The sequence below is a fragment of the Chelon labrosus genome (assembly GCF_963514085.1).
Source record: "Chelon labrosus genome assembly, chromosome: 7".
In the NCBI taxonomy this organism is placed as follows: Eukaryota; Metazoa; Chordata; class Actinopteri; order Mugiliformes; family Mugilidae; genus Chelon; species Chelon labrosus.
The window spans coordinates 820,521-837,019 of record NC_140343.1 but is presented as its reverse complement, the minus strand read 5'-3'; the positions used below and the strand labels follow the sequence as shown (position 1 = coordinate 837,019).

The window sequence follows — 16,499 nt, the reverse complement described above, 5'->3', positions numbered from 1 at the left end:
AAAGTTTAGCTGAACTGGAGAAGTTAAGGAAATAAAATCTAGACGGACACACGCAGGCCAGACTGTCGCTGACAAAAACTGAATCTTCCATGCAAGAGCTGAAAGATGAAATGACTAAACTTGAAAAAAGAACCACGGAGGCAGAAGGACGTATTAGCACTGTGGAAGATATCAGGAAGAGACACCAGAGAGCAACACGGTACCTGTTATATAGAGAGATGGACCTGACGGCCAGGTGTGAAGACCTGCAGAACAGGTCAAGACGGAACAACTTGAGAATCTACCGGGTGCCTGAAGGGAGTGAAGGAAAGGATGCGAAGGCTTTTGTGAAGGAGCTAATTCAATCAGTCCTTCAACCGATGCCTGAAGTGAATCTACAAATAGAGAGAGCCCACCGACCCCTAACAGCCAAGCCAAAGAACCCCACTGCCACTCTGAGATCACTGATTGTCAAGTTTCTGGATTACTCCGTGAAGGACGCTATTCTAAGACAAGCCTGGAGCCAAAGACAGATCCTCTACAAAGCAGAGCCGATATTCTTTGACCATGATTACTCCACAGAGTTACAAAAGAAGAGAGCACAGGTGTGAGATGCAATCAAACAGTTAAAGCAGAAACACATCAGCGCCTAATGCATCTACCCAGCACAGCTGAGGATCTTCACTGGTGATGGTGAAGACCTACTCGACGCTAACACATGCTCTCCTGGCGCTACAGGAGCTCAGGATACAGGCCTGGGTGGTTGAGAGGGATCTGTCCCGCTACAGGTGGAGGGAGACGAGGGAAAGACCCAGCGGTGCTACCAGCTATGGATGTCAAGGCTCTCCTCAGTGGAGATGAATGATGCAGAGTTTCACTTTATGTAGTTTAAAACAATCAACATTAGGATGAATACCAAGTTTTACTACAATGGACAGAAGTTAGTAAACCCACAAACCGAGCAGCAATGACCGCTTCAGCAGCCGGACGTCAGCAGCTCCAACACTATATGTGTGTTCCCCACAGAGGAGCAGTCACCCTTCTGAAAAATCCAGCTGGGTATGTGGTTATGTGCCACGGTCATCATGCATCATTTCAGTTGTTGTTGATTTTATGTGTATTTGGAAAATACTGAGAGGAGAGCATACTAACAAGCACAAATCAATAATACATGGATAACTTAAATTATATCAGCTATAATGTAAAGCAGGGATGGGCAACTGGCGTGGCCCTTAGATTAACTTTGGATAATTATAAATCTGTGTTCTCTGCGGCACTGAATCAGTTGTAATGACACAGTTTGCCTCTAAATGGCGCCTCTAATGCAGACGCCGCCTCGTCCACGCTTCCACCGGGTCTTCTCTACCAGTGAAGAAGAGACGCTGAGCCGTGGCTAAGAGCGGAGGAGAGAGAAAACTTGATCGAGAAAATCGTGTCTTTCAGGTAAAATGGGAAGAAGGTTATCTGTTCACAGAATGTAAAGGCAAACCTATGTGCTTAGTCTGCTTAGAGACGTTATCTGACATGAAAGATTTCAATTTAAGTCGCCGCTACAACACGTTGCACAAAACTAAATATGAGAAGTATACTGAAGCTGCTCATTATATACATGCAAACATATTTAAAATGTCAGTTTTATCGTATCTGGTTGTGTGCGGTCCTATGTGGCCCTCTGGTAGTGTTGATGAAAAATCGTGGCCCCCTCCATCTTTTAAGTTGCCCATCCCTGATGTAAAGGGTATAAGTAGTCCAGTAGTCCAGTAGTCCAAGAGGGTAGATATGTGATGGTGATTATTGGACATACTACAATTACAATGGTTGACCTATATGTCCCGAACAGGATTGTCCAAAGTTTTTTAAGATGATAGCATCTCTATTAGCAGACAAAGCAGAGGGAATTATTTTGATAGGTGGAGATTCCAACTGCATTCTGAGGCAGACTCTAGATAGACTTCCAGCAGGAGTAGGCTCTATGTCCAAGAAATCCATAACTCTTCATGCAATGATGGATGAACTGGGCCTGGTGGGCGTCTGGCGCCACCTACACCCTAGAGAAAAGGACTACACCTTCATGTCACAGGTGCATGGCAGCCACTCTAGATTGGACATGTTTTTGATATCAGGAACAGATATTTATAGAACGAGTGAATGTAATATAGAACCAATAACCAATCGGACCATGCTCCTGTCACCTTAAAGACTCAGATAGGACCAAATAAACAGTTTAAATATTGGACTCAACGTTTCATTATTAAATGATGAAGCAATCCAACAAGACATCTGTAAATCTTTCTTTTACTTTTTCTGCTACTTGGTTATTTTTATTTTTTGTAACGGAGGGTTACACACAGGAGGCATGACCATTGTTTACACTCGACCAGCTGTTAGCGCTGTGTAAACCTGTATTGCCGCCTGGAGCCAGGCCTGAAATCCCTGAGGAGTTACGGAGGAGACGCCGGGGTCGCAGGGCTGGAAAGAAAGTGAAGGTAAGGAAGAGGAGATATAAGCCTGCCGTTCCTGCGATCATCATGGGGAACGTTCGCTCCCTCGCAAACAAGACGGACGAGCTGGCGGCGCTGATCAACAGCCAGAGGGAATTCCGTGAGTGCAGCTTATTGAGTTTTACGGAGACTTGGCTGCTAGTTCTCTATTTTTATTGTTGATTTTTAGCTTTTGTTATATTTACGTATGATTCAATGCCTGTACATTGCTGCTGCAACAGAGGAATTTCCCAGTTTGGGATTAATAAAGACGCTATCTATCTATCTATCCATCTATCCATCTATCTATCTATCTAAAAACCTAACAGACTATCAGAAATCTGATGATCAAAATCAGAAAATGTTTAATGATACTAACACAGTCTCCCCCTCTACTCTCTGGGAGACGGTCAAAGTTGTGATGAGGGGTAACATTACTGCTATCTCATCCAGATTAAAAAAGCAAAGACTAGCTCAGCAAGTTGAATTAGAGAGGGAAATTAAGAAATTAGAGACACAGTATCAACAATCAGAAGAACATAAAATTCTGGTATTATTAAAAGAGAAAAGACAGAAACTGGATGACCTGTTGACTTACAAGGCAGAGGGAGCACTGTGATTTATAAAGAGGAAATAATAAGAATATGGTAAAAGAGAAAGCTGCTTGCTGGTCTTCCAGCTGTGTAAAGCTCAATCTAACAGAGTAGTGCATAAAATCAATTTTATCAATATATTTTTTTAGATTGTGCAATATTTTGTATTTTTGTACTTAATATTGTTCAGTATTTTATATTGTCCTGTTTTTTTGTTTTTTTAAAGCAGGGACATTTTGGTTAAAGGATGACAACCCAGAGTTCAGACCAGGAGGAGGAGTTGTAGTCTTCCACACTTCTCTGCTGCTTCTCTAGGACTGTCTCACACCCTAAACTCTCTAAACTCTATAGATGTTCTGTCTGCTCCCAGATTATTTAAACCAAAGAACAACAACAGAGGAGTTTCTCATAGGAACCTGATACAAATCAGAACAAGTTCATTGGTAGAACAGAAGAATAGGAAAATTAAATGTGGTCTTTTAAATGTCAGATCTCTCTCATCTAAATCTCTTTTAGTGAATGATCTGATAACTGATCATCAGATTGATCTATTTAGTTTGACTGAAACGTGGCTGCAGGATGATGAATATGTTAGTTTAAATGAGTCTACTCCACCCAGTCATAGCAATTATCATATTCCTAGAAGCACAGGTAGAGGAGGAGGAGTGGCAGCAATCTTCCACTCTGATTTATCTATTAATCCTAGACCTAAGGAGAGCTTTAATTCATTTGAAAGTCTTAGTCTTCCCCATCCAGACCAGAAAATACAAAAACCAATTCTTTTTGTTGTGGTGTATCGCCCACCTGCTCCTTATTCTGAGTTTTTAGCTGAATTCTCTGAGTTTTTATGTGATTTAGTTCTTAGAACAGATAAAGTCATTATAGTAGGTGACTTTAACATCCATGTTGATGTTGTCAGTGACAGCCTTAGCTCCTCATTTACATCATTATTAGATTCAATTGGCTTTTCTCAGAACGTAAACGGATCAACTCACAGTTTTAATCACACCTTAGATCTTGTCCTAACATATGGCATAGAAACTGAAGGTTTAACAGTATTTACTCATAACCCTCTTTTGTCTGATCATTTCCTCATAACCTTTGAATTTACAATAATGGATTACACAGGAACTGAAAAGACATTTCATTACAGTAGATGTTTATCTGATGATAATGTAACTAGATATAAAGAATTAATTCCTTCTTTATTTACCTCAGTGCCATGTACCAATGATGTGGACGACAGCAACCACAATTTAACCCCTGCACTAATAGATTATTTTGTCGATGGCTCTGCAGCATCGCTTAGTTCAACTTTAAACTTAGTTGCTCCTCTGAAAAAGAAGGTCATAAATAGGAGGAGCAGCTCCCTGGTATAATTCACAGCTGATCAGTTTAAAGCAGGCAGCTTGAAAGCTAGAAAGAATCTGTCATTCCACTAATTCTGAAGAAGCTCACATAGCCTGGAAAGATAGTTTAACAACTTATAAAGCTCTCAGTAATATTAGAGCAGCATATTATTCATCATTAATAGAAGAAAACAAGAACAAGCCCAGATTTCTTTTCAGCACTGTAGCCAGGCTGACAAAGAGCCACAGCTCTGTTGAGCCATCTATTCCTTTAGCCCTCAGTAGTAATGACTTCATCAGCTTCTTTACTAATAAAATTGTCGGCATTAGAGAAAATATTCAAGGCATCCTTCCAACAGCTGTCAAAGATGTAAGTACAGTGACATTAGAAACTTTTGTACGACCTAATCAACATCTGGAATCCTTCTCCCCAGTAGATCTTCTTGAGCTCTCTTCAACAGTTACAGCATCTAAACCATTAATTAACACATCCCACACTTCACTTTATGATGATGAGGCAGCAGAATCAGTAGAGTCTGCAGTTCGCCTCATAAGGATTGTTCAGCACGTTTCAGCCAAACAACGAAATCATTTTGTTCAAGCTGTTAACAGCCAGTTTTACATGGAGCAGTACCAGTTTACGCCACACGGCGGCGTCTCCTTTGTTTTTCATTCTTGAATCCGTCTCTTTTTTTTTGACTTCCTCCATCTCCTTAATGTGGACGCTGGTGAAGGCTTACATTTTGCCCATTTCCCAAGATGACAACGAGGTTCATGTGACAGAAGAAGTCTTGAATCCAAAAGGAGGAATAAATACATAACGCTAACATAAACGTTACGTGACGAAAACAATCTCCCGCTTCGCCTGCGCCGTACGACTGGATCATACCCGGTGCAGCAACACATCACAAACCCGGCTGAACACCGGATTCCACTTCCAGGTCTCATTTGTAGTTTAATTTCTGCGTACTGCTAATAGTTATATTTAATAAAGAACTACACAGAACACACGGAACTAACTGTGAATGCCACCGACGCATTGAACGAGATGCGAATGAAGCGGTAAATGGATGTAAGGATTTAAGACGAAATGTAATTTAAGACCTACAATGCAAAATATGCTCGTATATTTAAGGCCTTAAAAAGTCTTAAACTTTTTAAGGCCTTAAATTGGCCTTATCAAATGTAAGACTTTTTATTACTCTGCGGAAACCCTGTCTAACTAACTATGATGCTTCCCTTACGTCTTTTGCCGGCCTCATGTAAAAACACGGCCTTTAACTCACGGCCTTTTCCCGCCCGTAGTGCGCTGCCAGGTGGGGAGTTAGCAGTTAGCATGGAAGCTAGCGTGACAGTACTGAACTGAAGTGTCTCTCCTCATTGTGCCGCTTTGCCGTTGCCACAGCAACCCCATAAATGAGATATACGCACGTTTCTTTTACTGTGGTAAAAAATAAGGCTTCCTCCCACTCACTGGGACGTCCCACAACATGGTACGTTATCTTTAGCTTCTCTTCCATGTGTTTCTGTTATTGACCCTCATCTACCTCCTCAACCCCGGCTGTGGCTCAGTAGGTAGAGCGGGTTGTCCATGAACCAGAGGGTTAGCGGTTCGATCCCCGGAATGTGCCACATGCCGAAGTGTCCTTGAGCAAGACACTGAACCCCCAGTTGCTCCGAGTGCATGGCACTGGTGTGTGAATGTGTGTGTGCTTGTGTGAACAAATGGGTAGATGCGTCTGAGACTGTAAAGCGCTTTGAGTACCAATAGGTAGAAAAGCGCTATATAAAAGCAAGGCCATTTACCATTTACCAATATAGCCGCGGCCGCTTCCATACGTCGGTACAAACAAAGATGGCGGTTTGTCTTGCTCGTGATATTGAACTTTGACACCAGACGAGGTCAGAGTTCATATAAACATAAAACATAACATATACATGATTTTATATTAAATAATACCATGTTCAACTCTACAGTAATGCAAGTGTTACTGATATAAAAAGAACAGGGACACAGATACAATTTTTAGAGGCGCTCCATGGTGACAGGTGCTATCTTTAGAACCTCCCCTGCGGGCGACCAGGTGGCCGCGGGCACCGTGTTGTCGACCCCTGCCTTAAAGACATAAGTGAACATTAAGGACTACTGTGGTTTAGTTATCTGCTGTGTTATACAAACATGTATGTGTAGACTTAAACACGAGTGTATGAAACTTTTGTGCCATGGTTGCTATGTACTCCAATGTAATCTTTCTCTGTAATCTTTCTCTTTTGTGTGCCTTTCAGTATTGTCAGCTTGCTCTCCGGCCGAGGCCGGGCGATGTCCTTTGTTGTGTTTCTCAACAGGTGTAGCAGTTGCTGCGTGGCGTATCGCTTTTTTTTTTTTTTTTCTCTCCACCCCCCCCTTTCAACTCTATCTATCTTCTCTTCACTTTCTCTCTCCCTGTCAGGTTCGGCAATATTATGTAAAGGTCCATCCATCAACATGTATAAATAATAAAATAAAATTTAAATAAGTTTAACTTCGATTATCAAGAGGAGCCTTATCATCCATAAAGCTCCCCTTGGCAAAACAAAATTTGCTCAGCACAATATAATGAACAGACCATTATTCTGCTTGTTTCGATGCTGGACAGGACAAAAAAAAAAAAAAAAAAAAAAAAAAAGACATAAAGGCTTGGATGACCTGTATTTTTTTTCCTCTTAAACTCAGACAAAACAGAAGTTATTGTATTTGGTCCTAAGCATCTCAGAGATTCATTATCTAATCACATGGTGTCTTTGGATGGCATTACCTTGGCCTCCAGTACTACTGTGAAAAACCTTGGTGTTATATTTGATGAGGATATGTCCTTTAAATGTCACATAAAGCAAGTGACCAGGACTGCCTTCTTTCACCTGCGTAATATCGTCAAAATTAGGAACATCCTGTCTCAGAGTGATGCTGAAAAACTAGTTCATGCATTTGTGTCGTCCAGACTGGATTATTGTAATTCATTACTGTCTGGCTCCAAATAGCTCTTTAAAAAGTCTCCAATTGATTCAAAATGCTGCAGCAAGAGCATTGACAGGAATTAGCAAGAGAGTTCATATTACTCCAGTTTTAGCTTCTCTTCACTGGCTCCCTTTAAAGTCTAGAATAGACTTTCTTTTGTTCTGGTTCTATTCAAGGCGTCTTCCTGTTAAAGGGAGTTTTTCCTGCCACCGTTGCCTTCAGGCTGCTCTGGGGGTTTCAGGCCGGATTTTTGTAAAGCGTCTTGAGGCGATTTGTATTGTTATTGACACTATATGAATAAAATTGGATTGAAAATTGGATTTCTGCCTGATGTCTGCAGTTTAGAGTCACCACAACTTTACATTATAATCATCTCAGCACATGAGGAAAACATGGAGTCTGACCTTAGAGTCTCCAGTCTACAGTCTGGACTCTCCACCAGATCAAGAAGCTGCTTCACATCTGAATCCTTCAGGTTGTTGAGACTCAGGTCCAGATGTTTCAGATGGGAGGGGTTGGACTTCAGAGCTGTTACCAGAGAATCACAGCTGATCTCTGACAACCTGCAGTAATTCAATCTAGACAAAGAATAAAAGATGTAGATTAAATGATGAATAATTCAATCAGATGTGTTCAGGTTTTAAATGTGCAGCTCAACATTACTGTGTCCTAACAGCCTTTAAGCTTCATTGACTTTAACAACTAACAGTGGACATTTTCTACAGTTTCTGATACAAACACTCGTCTTGAACTAAAGGACATTTACAGATTTATGGAGGAAAGTTCTGGATGAACATGAATTAGATTCAGTTGGTGATTAAACATATCAGATCTACAACAGTAACAGACAATGAACTGACCTCAGAGTCTCCAGTCTACAGTCTGGACTCTCCAGAAAACCACACAGCTGCTTCACTCCTGAATCCTTCAGGTTGTTGAGACTCAGGTCCAGATGTTTCAGATGGGAGGGGTTGGACTTCAGAGCTGAGACCAGAGAATCACAGCTGATCTCTGACAAACTGCAGCAACTCAATCTGAATAAAGAATAAAAGATGTAGATTAAATGATGAATAATTCAATCAGATGTGTTCAGGTTTTAAATGTGCAGCTCAACATTACTGTGTCCTAACAGCCTTTAAGCTTCATTGACTTTAACAACTAACAGTGGACATTTTCTACAGTTTCTGATACAAACACTCGTCTTGAACTAAACAACATTTACAGATTTATGGAGCAAAGTTCTGGATGAACATGAATTAGATTCAGTTGGTGATTAAACATATCAGATCTACAACAGTAACAGACAGTGAACTTACTCTAGTGTCTCCAGTCTACAGTCTGGACTCTCCAGAAAACCACACAGCTGCTTCACTCCTGAATCCTTCAGGTTGTTGTTGGCACCCAGGTCCAGATGTTTCAGATGGGAGGGGTTGGACTTCAGAGCTGAGACCAGAGAATAACAGCTGATCTCTGACAAACTGCATCTGTCCAATCTGAATAAAGAATAAAAATGATCTCCAATGAAATGTATGATGTGTTTCGTCCTGACTCAGAGCAGCAGCCTTCTATCAGTCTGACTCAACAACATCAGTAACAGTCTGTGACTGTGTATTTAGTTTTTATGATCAGTGGAGAAGAGAATGGACGGTTGCACCAAAGCAGCATATTTACCAGGACTTGTTGTTTTAAGATTGGAGGCCAGTTATAGTTTGGGGAGTTTCAGTGATGTGTGAAATGTTCTGAGTAATAGTTGATGATGTATGATCGTAATAAATAAGAAGACTGAGTCAATGTTCTTCAACTGTTTAGAAAAACACAACATTTGAGAAAAAGAAACTTCTTCAGATTTGTGCTCATTGAAATACTGAACATTTATCAACTAAAGAACATTTGACACATCAGTCAATGATTTGAACTGAATAAATAAAGAAAACCTACAACAGCTCCAGTCAGTGAACTGACCTCAGAGTCTCCAGTCTACAGTTTGGACTCTCCAGTCCAGCAGACAGATGCTTCACTCCTGAATCCTTCAGGTCATTATAACTCATGTCCAGCTCTGTCAGATAGGAAGGGTTGGACTTCAGAGCTGAGGCCACAACTTCACAGTGAGTCTCTGAGAGTCCACATCCAGTAAATCTGTGATTAGAAAACATATAAATCTGTTGTACAGACCATTTACATTCTAGATCCAGACTGAATGAGGATGGAACAGAGTGAGGTGATCATCTGATGAACATCTGATTGATTCTGTTAATGATCAGGACTCACCGAGCCTTTCTGCAGTTCCTCACAGCTGGGATCAGTCTCTGTCGTCCCTTCATTGATGTGTTGTACTTCTTCAGGTCCAACTCATCCAGAACCTCCTCTGACATCTGCAGCATGTAGGCCAGAGCTGAGCAGTGGATCTCAGAGAGTTTCTTCTCTGATCTGTTCTCTGACTTCAGGAACTCTTGGATCTCCTGATGAACTGAGAGGTCGTTCATCTCCATCAGACAGTGGAAGATGTTGATGCTTCTGTCAGGATACATTTTATCAGTGTTCATCTCCTTCAGCTTGTTGATGGCTCTCTGGATGATTTCTGGACTGTTCTCTGTCTGACCCAGCAGACCTCCCAAGAGCCTCTGGTTGGACTCCAGAGAGAGGCCATGAAGGAAGCGAACAAACAGGTCCAGGTGACCATTTTTACTGAGCAGGGATATCTTCATGGCTCCATACAGGAAGTCATCCAGAGACTTAGTGGAGACCTGGTGGTCTGTCCTCAGGAAGTCCTCCAGCACCTCTATCTTCCTGTTGGTGTAACAGTGGATCATGTAGACTGCAGCCAGAAACTCCTGAACGCTCAGATGAACAAAGCAGTAGACTGATTTCTGGAAGATCACACTCTCTCTTTTAAAGATCTCTGTACAAACTCCTGAGTACACTGAGGCCTCTGTCACATCAAGACCACAGAGCTCCAGGTCTTCTTGGTAGAACATGATGTTTCCTTTCTGCAGATGTTCAAACGCCAGCCTCCCCAGCTTCAGAAGAACTTCCCTGTCAGCCTCCATCAGCTCCTGGGGACTCGTCTCATGTCCCTCATGGTACTTGTTCTTCTTCCTCTTTGTCTGAACCATCACAAAGTGTGAGTACATGTCAGTCAGGGTCTTGGGCAGCTCTCCTCTCTGCTCTGTAGTCAACATGTGCTCCAGAACTGTAGCAGTGATCCAGCAGAAGACTGGGACTCCACACAGGATGTGGAGGCTCCTGGTTGTCTTGATGTGGGAGATGATTCTGCTGGACAGCTCTTCATCACTGAACCTCCTCCTGAAGTACTCCTCCTTCTGGGCGTCAGTGAAGCCTCGTACTTCTGTTACCCTGTCAACACATGTAGGAGGGATCTGATTGGCTGCTGCAGGTCGGGAAGTGATCCAGACCAGAGCCGAGGGAAGCAGTTTCCCCTTGATGAGGTTTGTCAGCAGCACGTTGACTGATGCCTTCTGTGTGACATCAGACACAACCTCCCTGTTGTTGAAGTCCAATGAAAGTCTGCTTTCATCCAGGCCGTCAAAGATGAACAAAAGTTTACAGACAGCCAGCTCCTCTGCTGTGACCTTCTGTAATGTTGGATGGAAAACATGGAGCAGCCTGAGAAGACTGTTCTGCTCATCTTTGATCAAGTTCAGCTCCCTGAACGAAAGCACAATCACCACACTGACATCTTGGTTTTCCAAACCCTCTGCCCAGTCCAGAGTGAACTTCTGCACTGAGAAGGTTTTTCCAACACCAGCGACGCCGTTGGTCAGAACCACTCTGATGTGTCTCTGTTGGTCAGGTAAGGCTTTAAAGATGTCGTGGCACTTGATTGGAGTGTCATGGAGGGCCTTCATCTTGGAAGCTGTCTCAAGCTGCTTCACCTCATGTTGGGTATTAACCTCTTCACTCTGTCCCTCTGTGATGTAGAGCTCAGTGTAGATCCTGTTGAGGAGGGTTCCACTTCCTGTTACATCACTTCCTTCAGTCACACGTTCACATCTCCTCCTCAGACTGATCTTATGTTCATCTAAAACCTCCTGCAGACCAACATCTACTGGAAAGAAGAACAAACGTGAGACAGAAAGAAAACAGTCATCCCTGTTTGAAGCCACAAAGAACAGAAAACTGACTTTAAATGTTTTGTAAAGAGTTTTTTCTTCTCATAATAACTAATTTTTAGAGGAAACATTAGAAATGCTCTTTGTTCTATCAGCCTCTGAGGGGGCGTGTCAGTGTTTGATTGACAGCAGAGGCAGCTCGTCTGCAGCTCTTCATCTAACAGCTCACTGTGGTTGTTCCTTCCTCTCTGTAATATTTAAGACTGATCCACTAATAAAATGATGAGCAATATGTTCATCTCTTGTTTTTAACTGCACTAACAACAAAATACTGCTAATCAGGTGACAAACATTTCCTCTGGCTGTTTCACAATAAAAGCCTCTTAGTGGCTGGTCACAACAGGAACAGATTCATTTATATCAGCAGTAATTAACAAAGCTCAGTTATGAGTAAAATAAGGCTGGTATGTGAAGTGCAGGGAAAGAAAAGAGAATAAATAAAACTGTAGGAAACTAAGAAATGATTTTATCAAGAGTCCATCAGCAGACAGATGTACAGTCTTACTTGTTCTGGATCTTTTTCCACACTGGGGACAGGAGGAGTCTCCTGATGAAGCAGACTGGTCCCAGTATGAGGTGATGCACTGTCTGCAGAACCAGTGTCCACAGCTGCTAGAGACTGGATCCTTCAGGACGTCCTGACACAAAGCACAGCAGGACAGCTGCTCCTCCACAGAAACATGACTCCTCTTCCTCTCTCTGTCAACACATTTCTTCATCACTAAAATCATTTGCAGATTGTCAACATTTGACATCACTGTCCAGAAGCTCAGACGCTCACAGAGAACAGGAAAAGTTTGAATTGACTTCCTTTGATTTCAACTCTCCTGCTTTCATCAACACCAATCAACTGCTTTTCCTATCTGGCTGTCTTATTAAACACTGAGTCATCTACCTGCCGTTTGCTGTTAATACAAACTCAACACTTCCTGCAGAGACTTCACAGTAAAAGCCTTCCATCAAAGAGAGCTGATTATGTCCTTCACTGTTTTATCTTGAGTTAGTTCAGTCTGAACTGAGCTTAGAAGAGTCTAAGAAGTGTTACTGATAGTGAACTGGACTGATAGGGAGTATTGATCAGATAAAGATCACATTCTAACTATACTGGCTAGTTGCTACACACTGACTATGGGAGGAGGAGACAACTGCAGTTCAATCCATCCACTAGTAGCCCAGCTGAACATCTTTACACACTTCAATATTAGGACAAATATATCTGAATATTGATGAGTGGATATTCTGAAATGGAGGTTCTCAGGTGTTTTACTACAGAAATACCATCAGTACTTCCTGGTTCTAAAACCCAGACTAGGATCTTACCTACCTGCACTAAAACATCTGCATCATGAGTATAAATCTTTCAGCAGAACATTTCTGCTTCATCCTAAAATCATCATCTTCCATCAGGTCAGTTTACAGTAGAAACAGTCTCTTACTTTGTGTCTGAGGGTCCAGGTTCTTCTCTGAATTCTGGAGGATGTTCTCTGGACCTGTCACTCTTCATAGACAGACAGCTGACTCTGTCCTCCTCTTCCTCCATCTTCTGGACTTCAGTCAGTCTGAGAGGTAAACCAGAAACACTCAGTGAGTTTACATCAACTTCAGTTACAGTCCTCCAGGTTGATCAGAGACTGATGGGAACTGTAGTTTTATTAAAGTTAAAATAAATACTTGTTTATGTTAGAATATGGTCAGAAAACCACAGGAACGTGTTTAAGCTTTAAAAAGTAAAAATGAACTCTGACAGACTTTTAGAACAGAGTTAGCTTAAAAAGCTGCGTCAGTAGCCATTAGCTTAGCATAAAAATACTCGATAATTTAGCTTCAAACTGAAGGAAGAGAAGAGTAAAATGATTCTATAATGTTTATTAATCATTCAGTTCAGTGAAACTTTAACAAAGCAACAGAAAAGTCCAACAAACTAAAGAAGGAAAACCGTTAGCATTAGCATTAGCATCAACGGTCCCTCTGCAGTCTTCAAAGTGACAGTTGATGCTAATGCTACATTTGTCTGCTAACAACGCAGTTAGCTAACTTATTTAAAAGATGAACTCAAAACACTTAGAAACAGGAGAAATCATTAAAGTCATTCACCTCTAACACAATAATTTATTTTAACACAAACACAGAGAATTATCGTTTCTGTTCCATCTTCCGTTACTGTCATTAACGGTTATCATATCCGGATACGTTCCTTTCAAAATAAACTTCACAGGAAATAATAAATACACTTCACAGGAAATACAAAATAAAAGCAGGAGAAGGAAATACACGGAAGAACACAAACACGTGTTCAGCACCGAAACAAACCATTAATGGTCATATATAATATAATATAATATAATATCAGAGTCAGTCTGACTGAGAACAGGAAGTAAAACACAAACTACGCAGTTTAATAAAAGCAGCAGAACTACAACTGATTAATCACTAGTTTGTTTCAATGGTTGAATCTGTTGAACTGTTAAATTCTGACTCTTCTTCCCTCTACAGTCCACATGAAGAAGAAGAAGAAGAAGAAGAAGAAGAAGATTAACACTCACCTCCCTTCAACCTTCAGTTTTTCTCCTTCTACTCTGAATCAAAATGGAGTCTGAACAAGTTTAGTTTCGTTTCTGCTCCGTTTACTAGAAGTCACGTTGTTGTTGTGTGTGTGTGTGTGTGTGTGTGTGTGTGTGTGTGTGTGTGTGTGTGTGTGTGTGTGTGTGTGTGTGTGTGTGTGTACACTTGTACAGCTATCTTTGTGAGGACCATGTTTGAGTTTTCTACCGTCAGAGTGAGGACATTTTGGCTGGTCCTCTCTTCTCCTCCTCTAATGGAGTCAGTCTGAGAGATGAACCAGTGACAAGAATCAGGACCAACAAGTCTTTAAAGAGACACACTCCAAAACCACCAAGAAAACTCCACACACACATTCAGGTCTCTCAAGTCTCTCGCATTTAGCGTGAGACACAGGCATTTCAGTAAGTTCACACTCTCACACGGCACACATGACATAGTTCACGATGAGAAGACAAGTGATAAAAACATTAACACAGACTGTTTAAAAAAGTGATTAGAAAATGATGAATGAATGAATGAGGCGAAGGCACACACATATATATATATATACACATTTATATGTTTGAAGTTAGCACTTTCTGCACAAATTGAAACGGAGTCTCAGTGAGACTTCGTCTTGCTGCTACGTCGTCTTAAACTGGTCATGTGATTTGTCGAAGCAAGTGCTAAGATTCCGATTGGCCCAGAGAAACGTCAATTATAAGAATGATCCAATGTTTTCGCAATACTAGCCCGCATGGCACGCAGATGAAGGGCAGCCCCAGACCCCCCCCCCCCCCCCGAAAAAAAAAACTCTCCGGTTCTACGCGATTCACGTGAATGACCCAATTCACCAAGAAAACAGTGTTTGTATCCGAAAAGCGACAAGTTTGCAGGTATGTATTTAAGACGGCTTAAATTAATTGAGTTTCTGTTTTTAACTGCACTGTTTTCTCGTTGTCTTTTTTTTTTTTTTGTCCTGAAAGTCGTAAATAAAACACGGGGGACATGTCCCCTGCACTTCTTCAAAAGGTCGTTTTGGTCCCCGGCACTTTTTACCGTCCTAAAACAATGTTGCTATAGTAACCAGAGACACGTCAAGCACTAGGACCAAGCGGAAAACGGCCGCTCAAGCTGAAGCCTGTTTCCCTTAGTTTAGCCCCGCCCACAAGCTCCTCCATTGGCTCTGCCGTCTCTTGTGTGATTGGCCGTCCCCGCTGTCACTCCACCTGTCTGCCAGTCTTTGGTCAGGAGTCCTTGTTAACCTGCTGCTGTAAATTGTTCCTTTGTTCTGCCTGGGTCACGTCAGCTAGAAGGATTATAATATCAGAGCTTTCATTTACATTAACCTTTGAATCGGTGTCCATGTGTGGATGTGTGTTTGGTCATTAGGCGCAGCCAGGATGTCGACACAAAGAAAAGTGGACATAAGAGACTTTACAAGTCAAAATTTCCCTTGTGGATGAATAAAGTTTATCTAAGTCTAAAGTGTAAATGCGTAACAGCCATCCTGCAGTGTTGGGAGTAACGCGTAACAAAAGTAATGTTATTACTGTAATGTATTGCTTTTTGCTGTAACGTGGTAATGTAAGGCATTACAAAAAAACTGGTAATATTTTACTCGGTACAAAGGTCAGTAACGCGCGTTACAATGCATTTTAACCTGTAATTAAGTGGTGTTTTGTTTTTATTCTATCGCCAATAACACCGAGATCAGCAGAGGAGAAACATTCAGCGCTAATGTAAAACGTTTCCTCCTGTAGGGCTGAAGCTCGACGTCGGACAGTAGCCCGGTTATAGGGGGGCTCAAGCCTCACCCCAAACTTTGTCCCAGCACCCCTAAAAATAAGAGTTTAAAAAAAAATGGTTGTTTTATTTTAAAAGGGTTTGTCGATGATAAGATGACAAAAAAATAGCACAATCGAAGAAAGTATGTGGGTTAAAAATAATATTTTAACGAGGAAATGCAGTATTACCCCCTCCACACCCCCCAGTGGTAGGATCCACCTCTCTCGTTTACCCCTCCCTCCCCCACGCACGCAGCGCGCACACACCTGAGGTTTGGCTGAACACCTGAGGGGCGTGGCTTCTATAAGTCACTCCTATCACTCAGCACCAACACATGACAGGAGTTTACTAGCTGACGTTTCTCTCTCTGGTAGCTAATAGTGCAGGTTGTCAATCAACCTCTGTCCACAGTTTATATGAAGCTTCTGGTTTGTGCATATGTGTTGATGTTAAAGCAGGTTTAAGACTAATACTGTCTATCTACAGAGGACGTTTACAGCTTTTACAGTGATAACAAATGTAAAGGGGCGGAGCTTTGGTACCTTTCTCGTTCTCATTAATGAAAATGTCCATCAGTTATATGAAATCTTAATGTAGCGCCTATAGCCTTGATGGAAGAAGCAAACCACATTCCCTCTAGGTTC

General features: G+C 41.7%; 1 protein-coding gene across 5 annotated transcripts in view; it reads right to left on the bottom strand.

The window, feature by feature from the left end:
- LOC311490537 (NLR family CARD domain-containing protein 3-like) overlaps positions 1–14,178 on the bottom strand; it is a 40,394-nt gene extending 26,216 nt beyond the window's left edge. The window contains exons 1-8 of one of the 5 annotated variants that reach the window (XM_084548072.1): positions 14,070–14,178; positions 12,963–13,085; positions 12,032–12,225; positions 9,665–11,462; positions 9,359–9,532; positions 8,713–8,889; positions 8,257–8,430; positions 7,801–7,974 (exon numbers count right to left, since the gene is read on the bottom strand). In XM_084548072.1, the coding sequence (XP_084404198.1) occupies positions 7,801–7,974; positions 8,257–8,430; positions 8,713–8,889; positions 9,359–9,532; positions 9,665–11,462; positions 12,032–12,225; positions 12,963–13,066 (2,795 nt within the window). In that variant the 5' untranslated portion in view covers positions 13,067–13,085; positions 14,070–14,178. Of the gene's footprint in view, positions 1–7,800; positions 7,975–8,256; positions 8,431–8,712; positions 8,890–9,358; positions 9,533–9,664; positions 11,463–12,031; positions 12,226–12,962; positions 13,862–14,069 lie in introns of those variants that run through there. The other 4 variants (XM_084548073.1, XM_084548075.1, XM_084548074.1 and 1 more) reach the window with 4 other exon arrangements.
- Between the last annotated feature and the right edge of the window lie 2,321 nt (positions 14,179–16,499).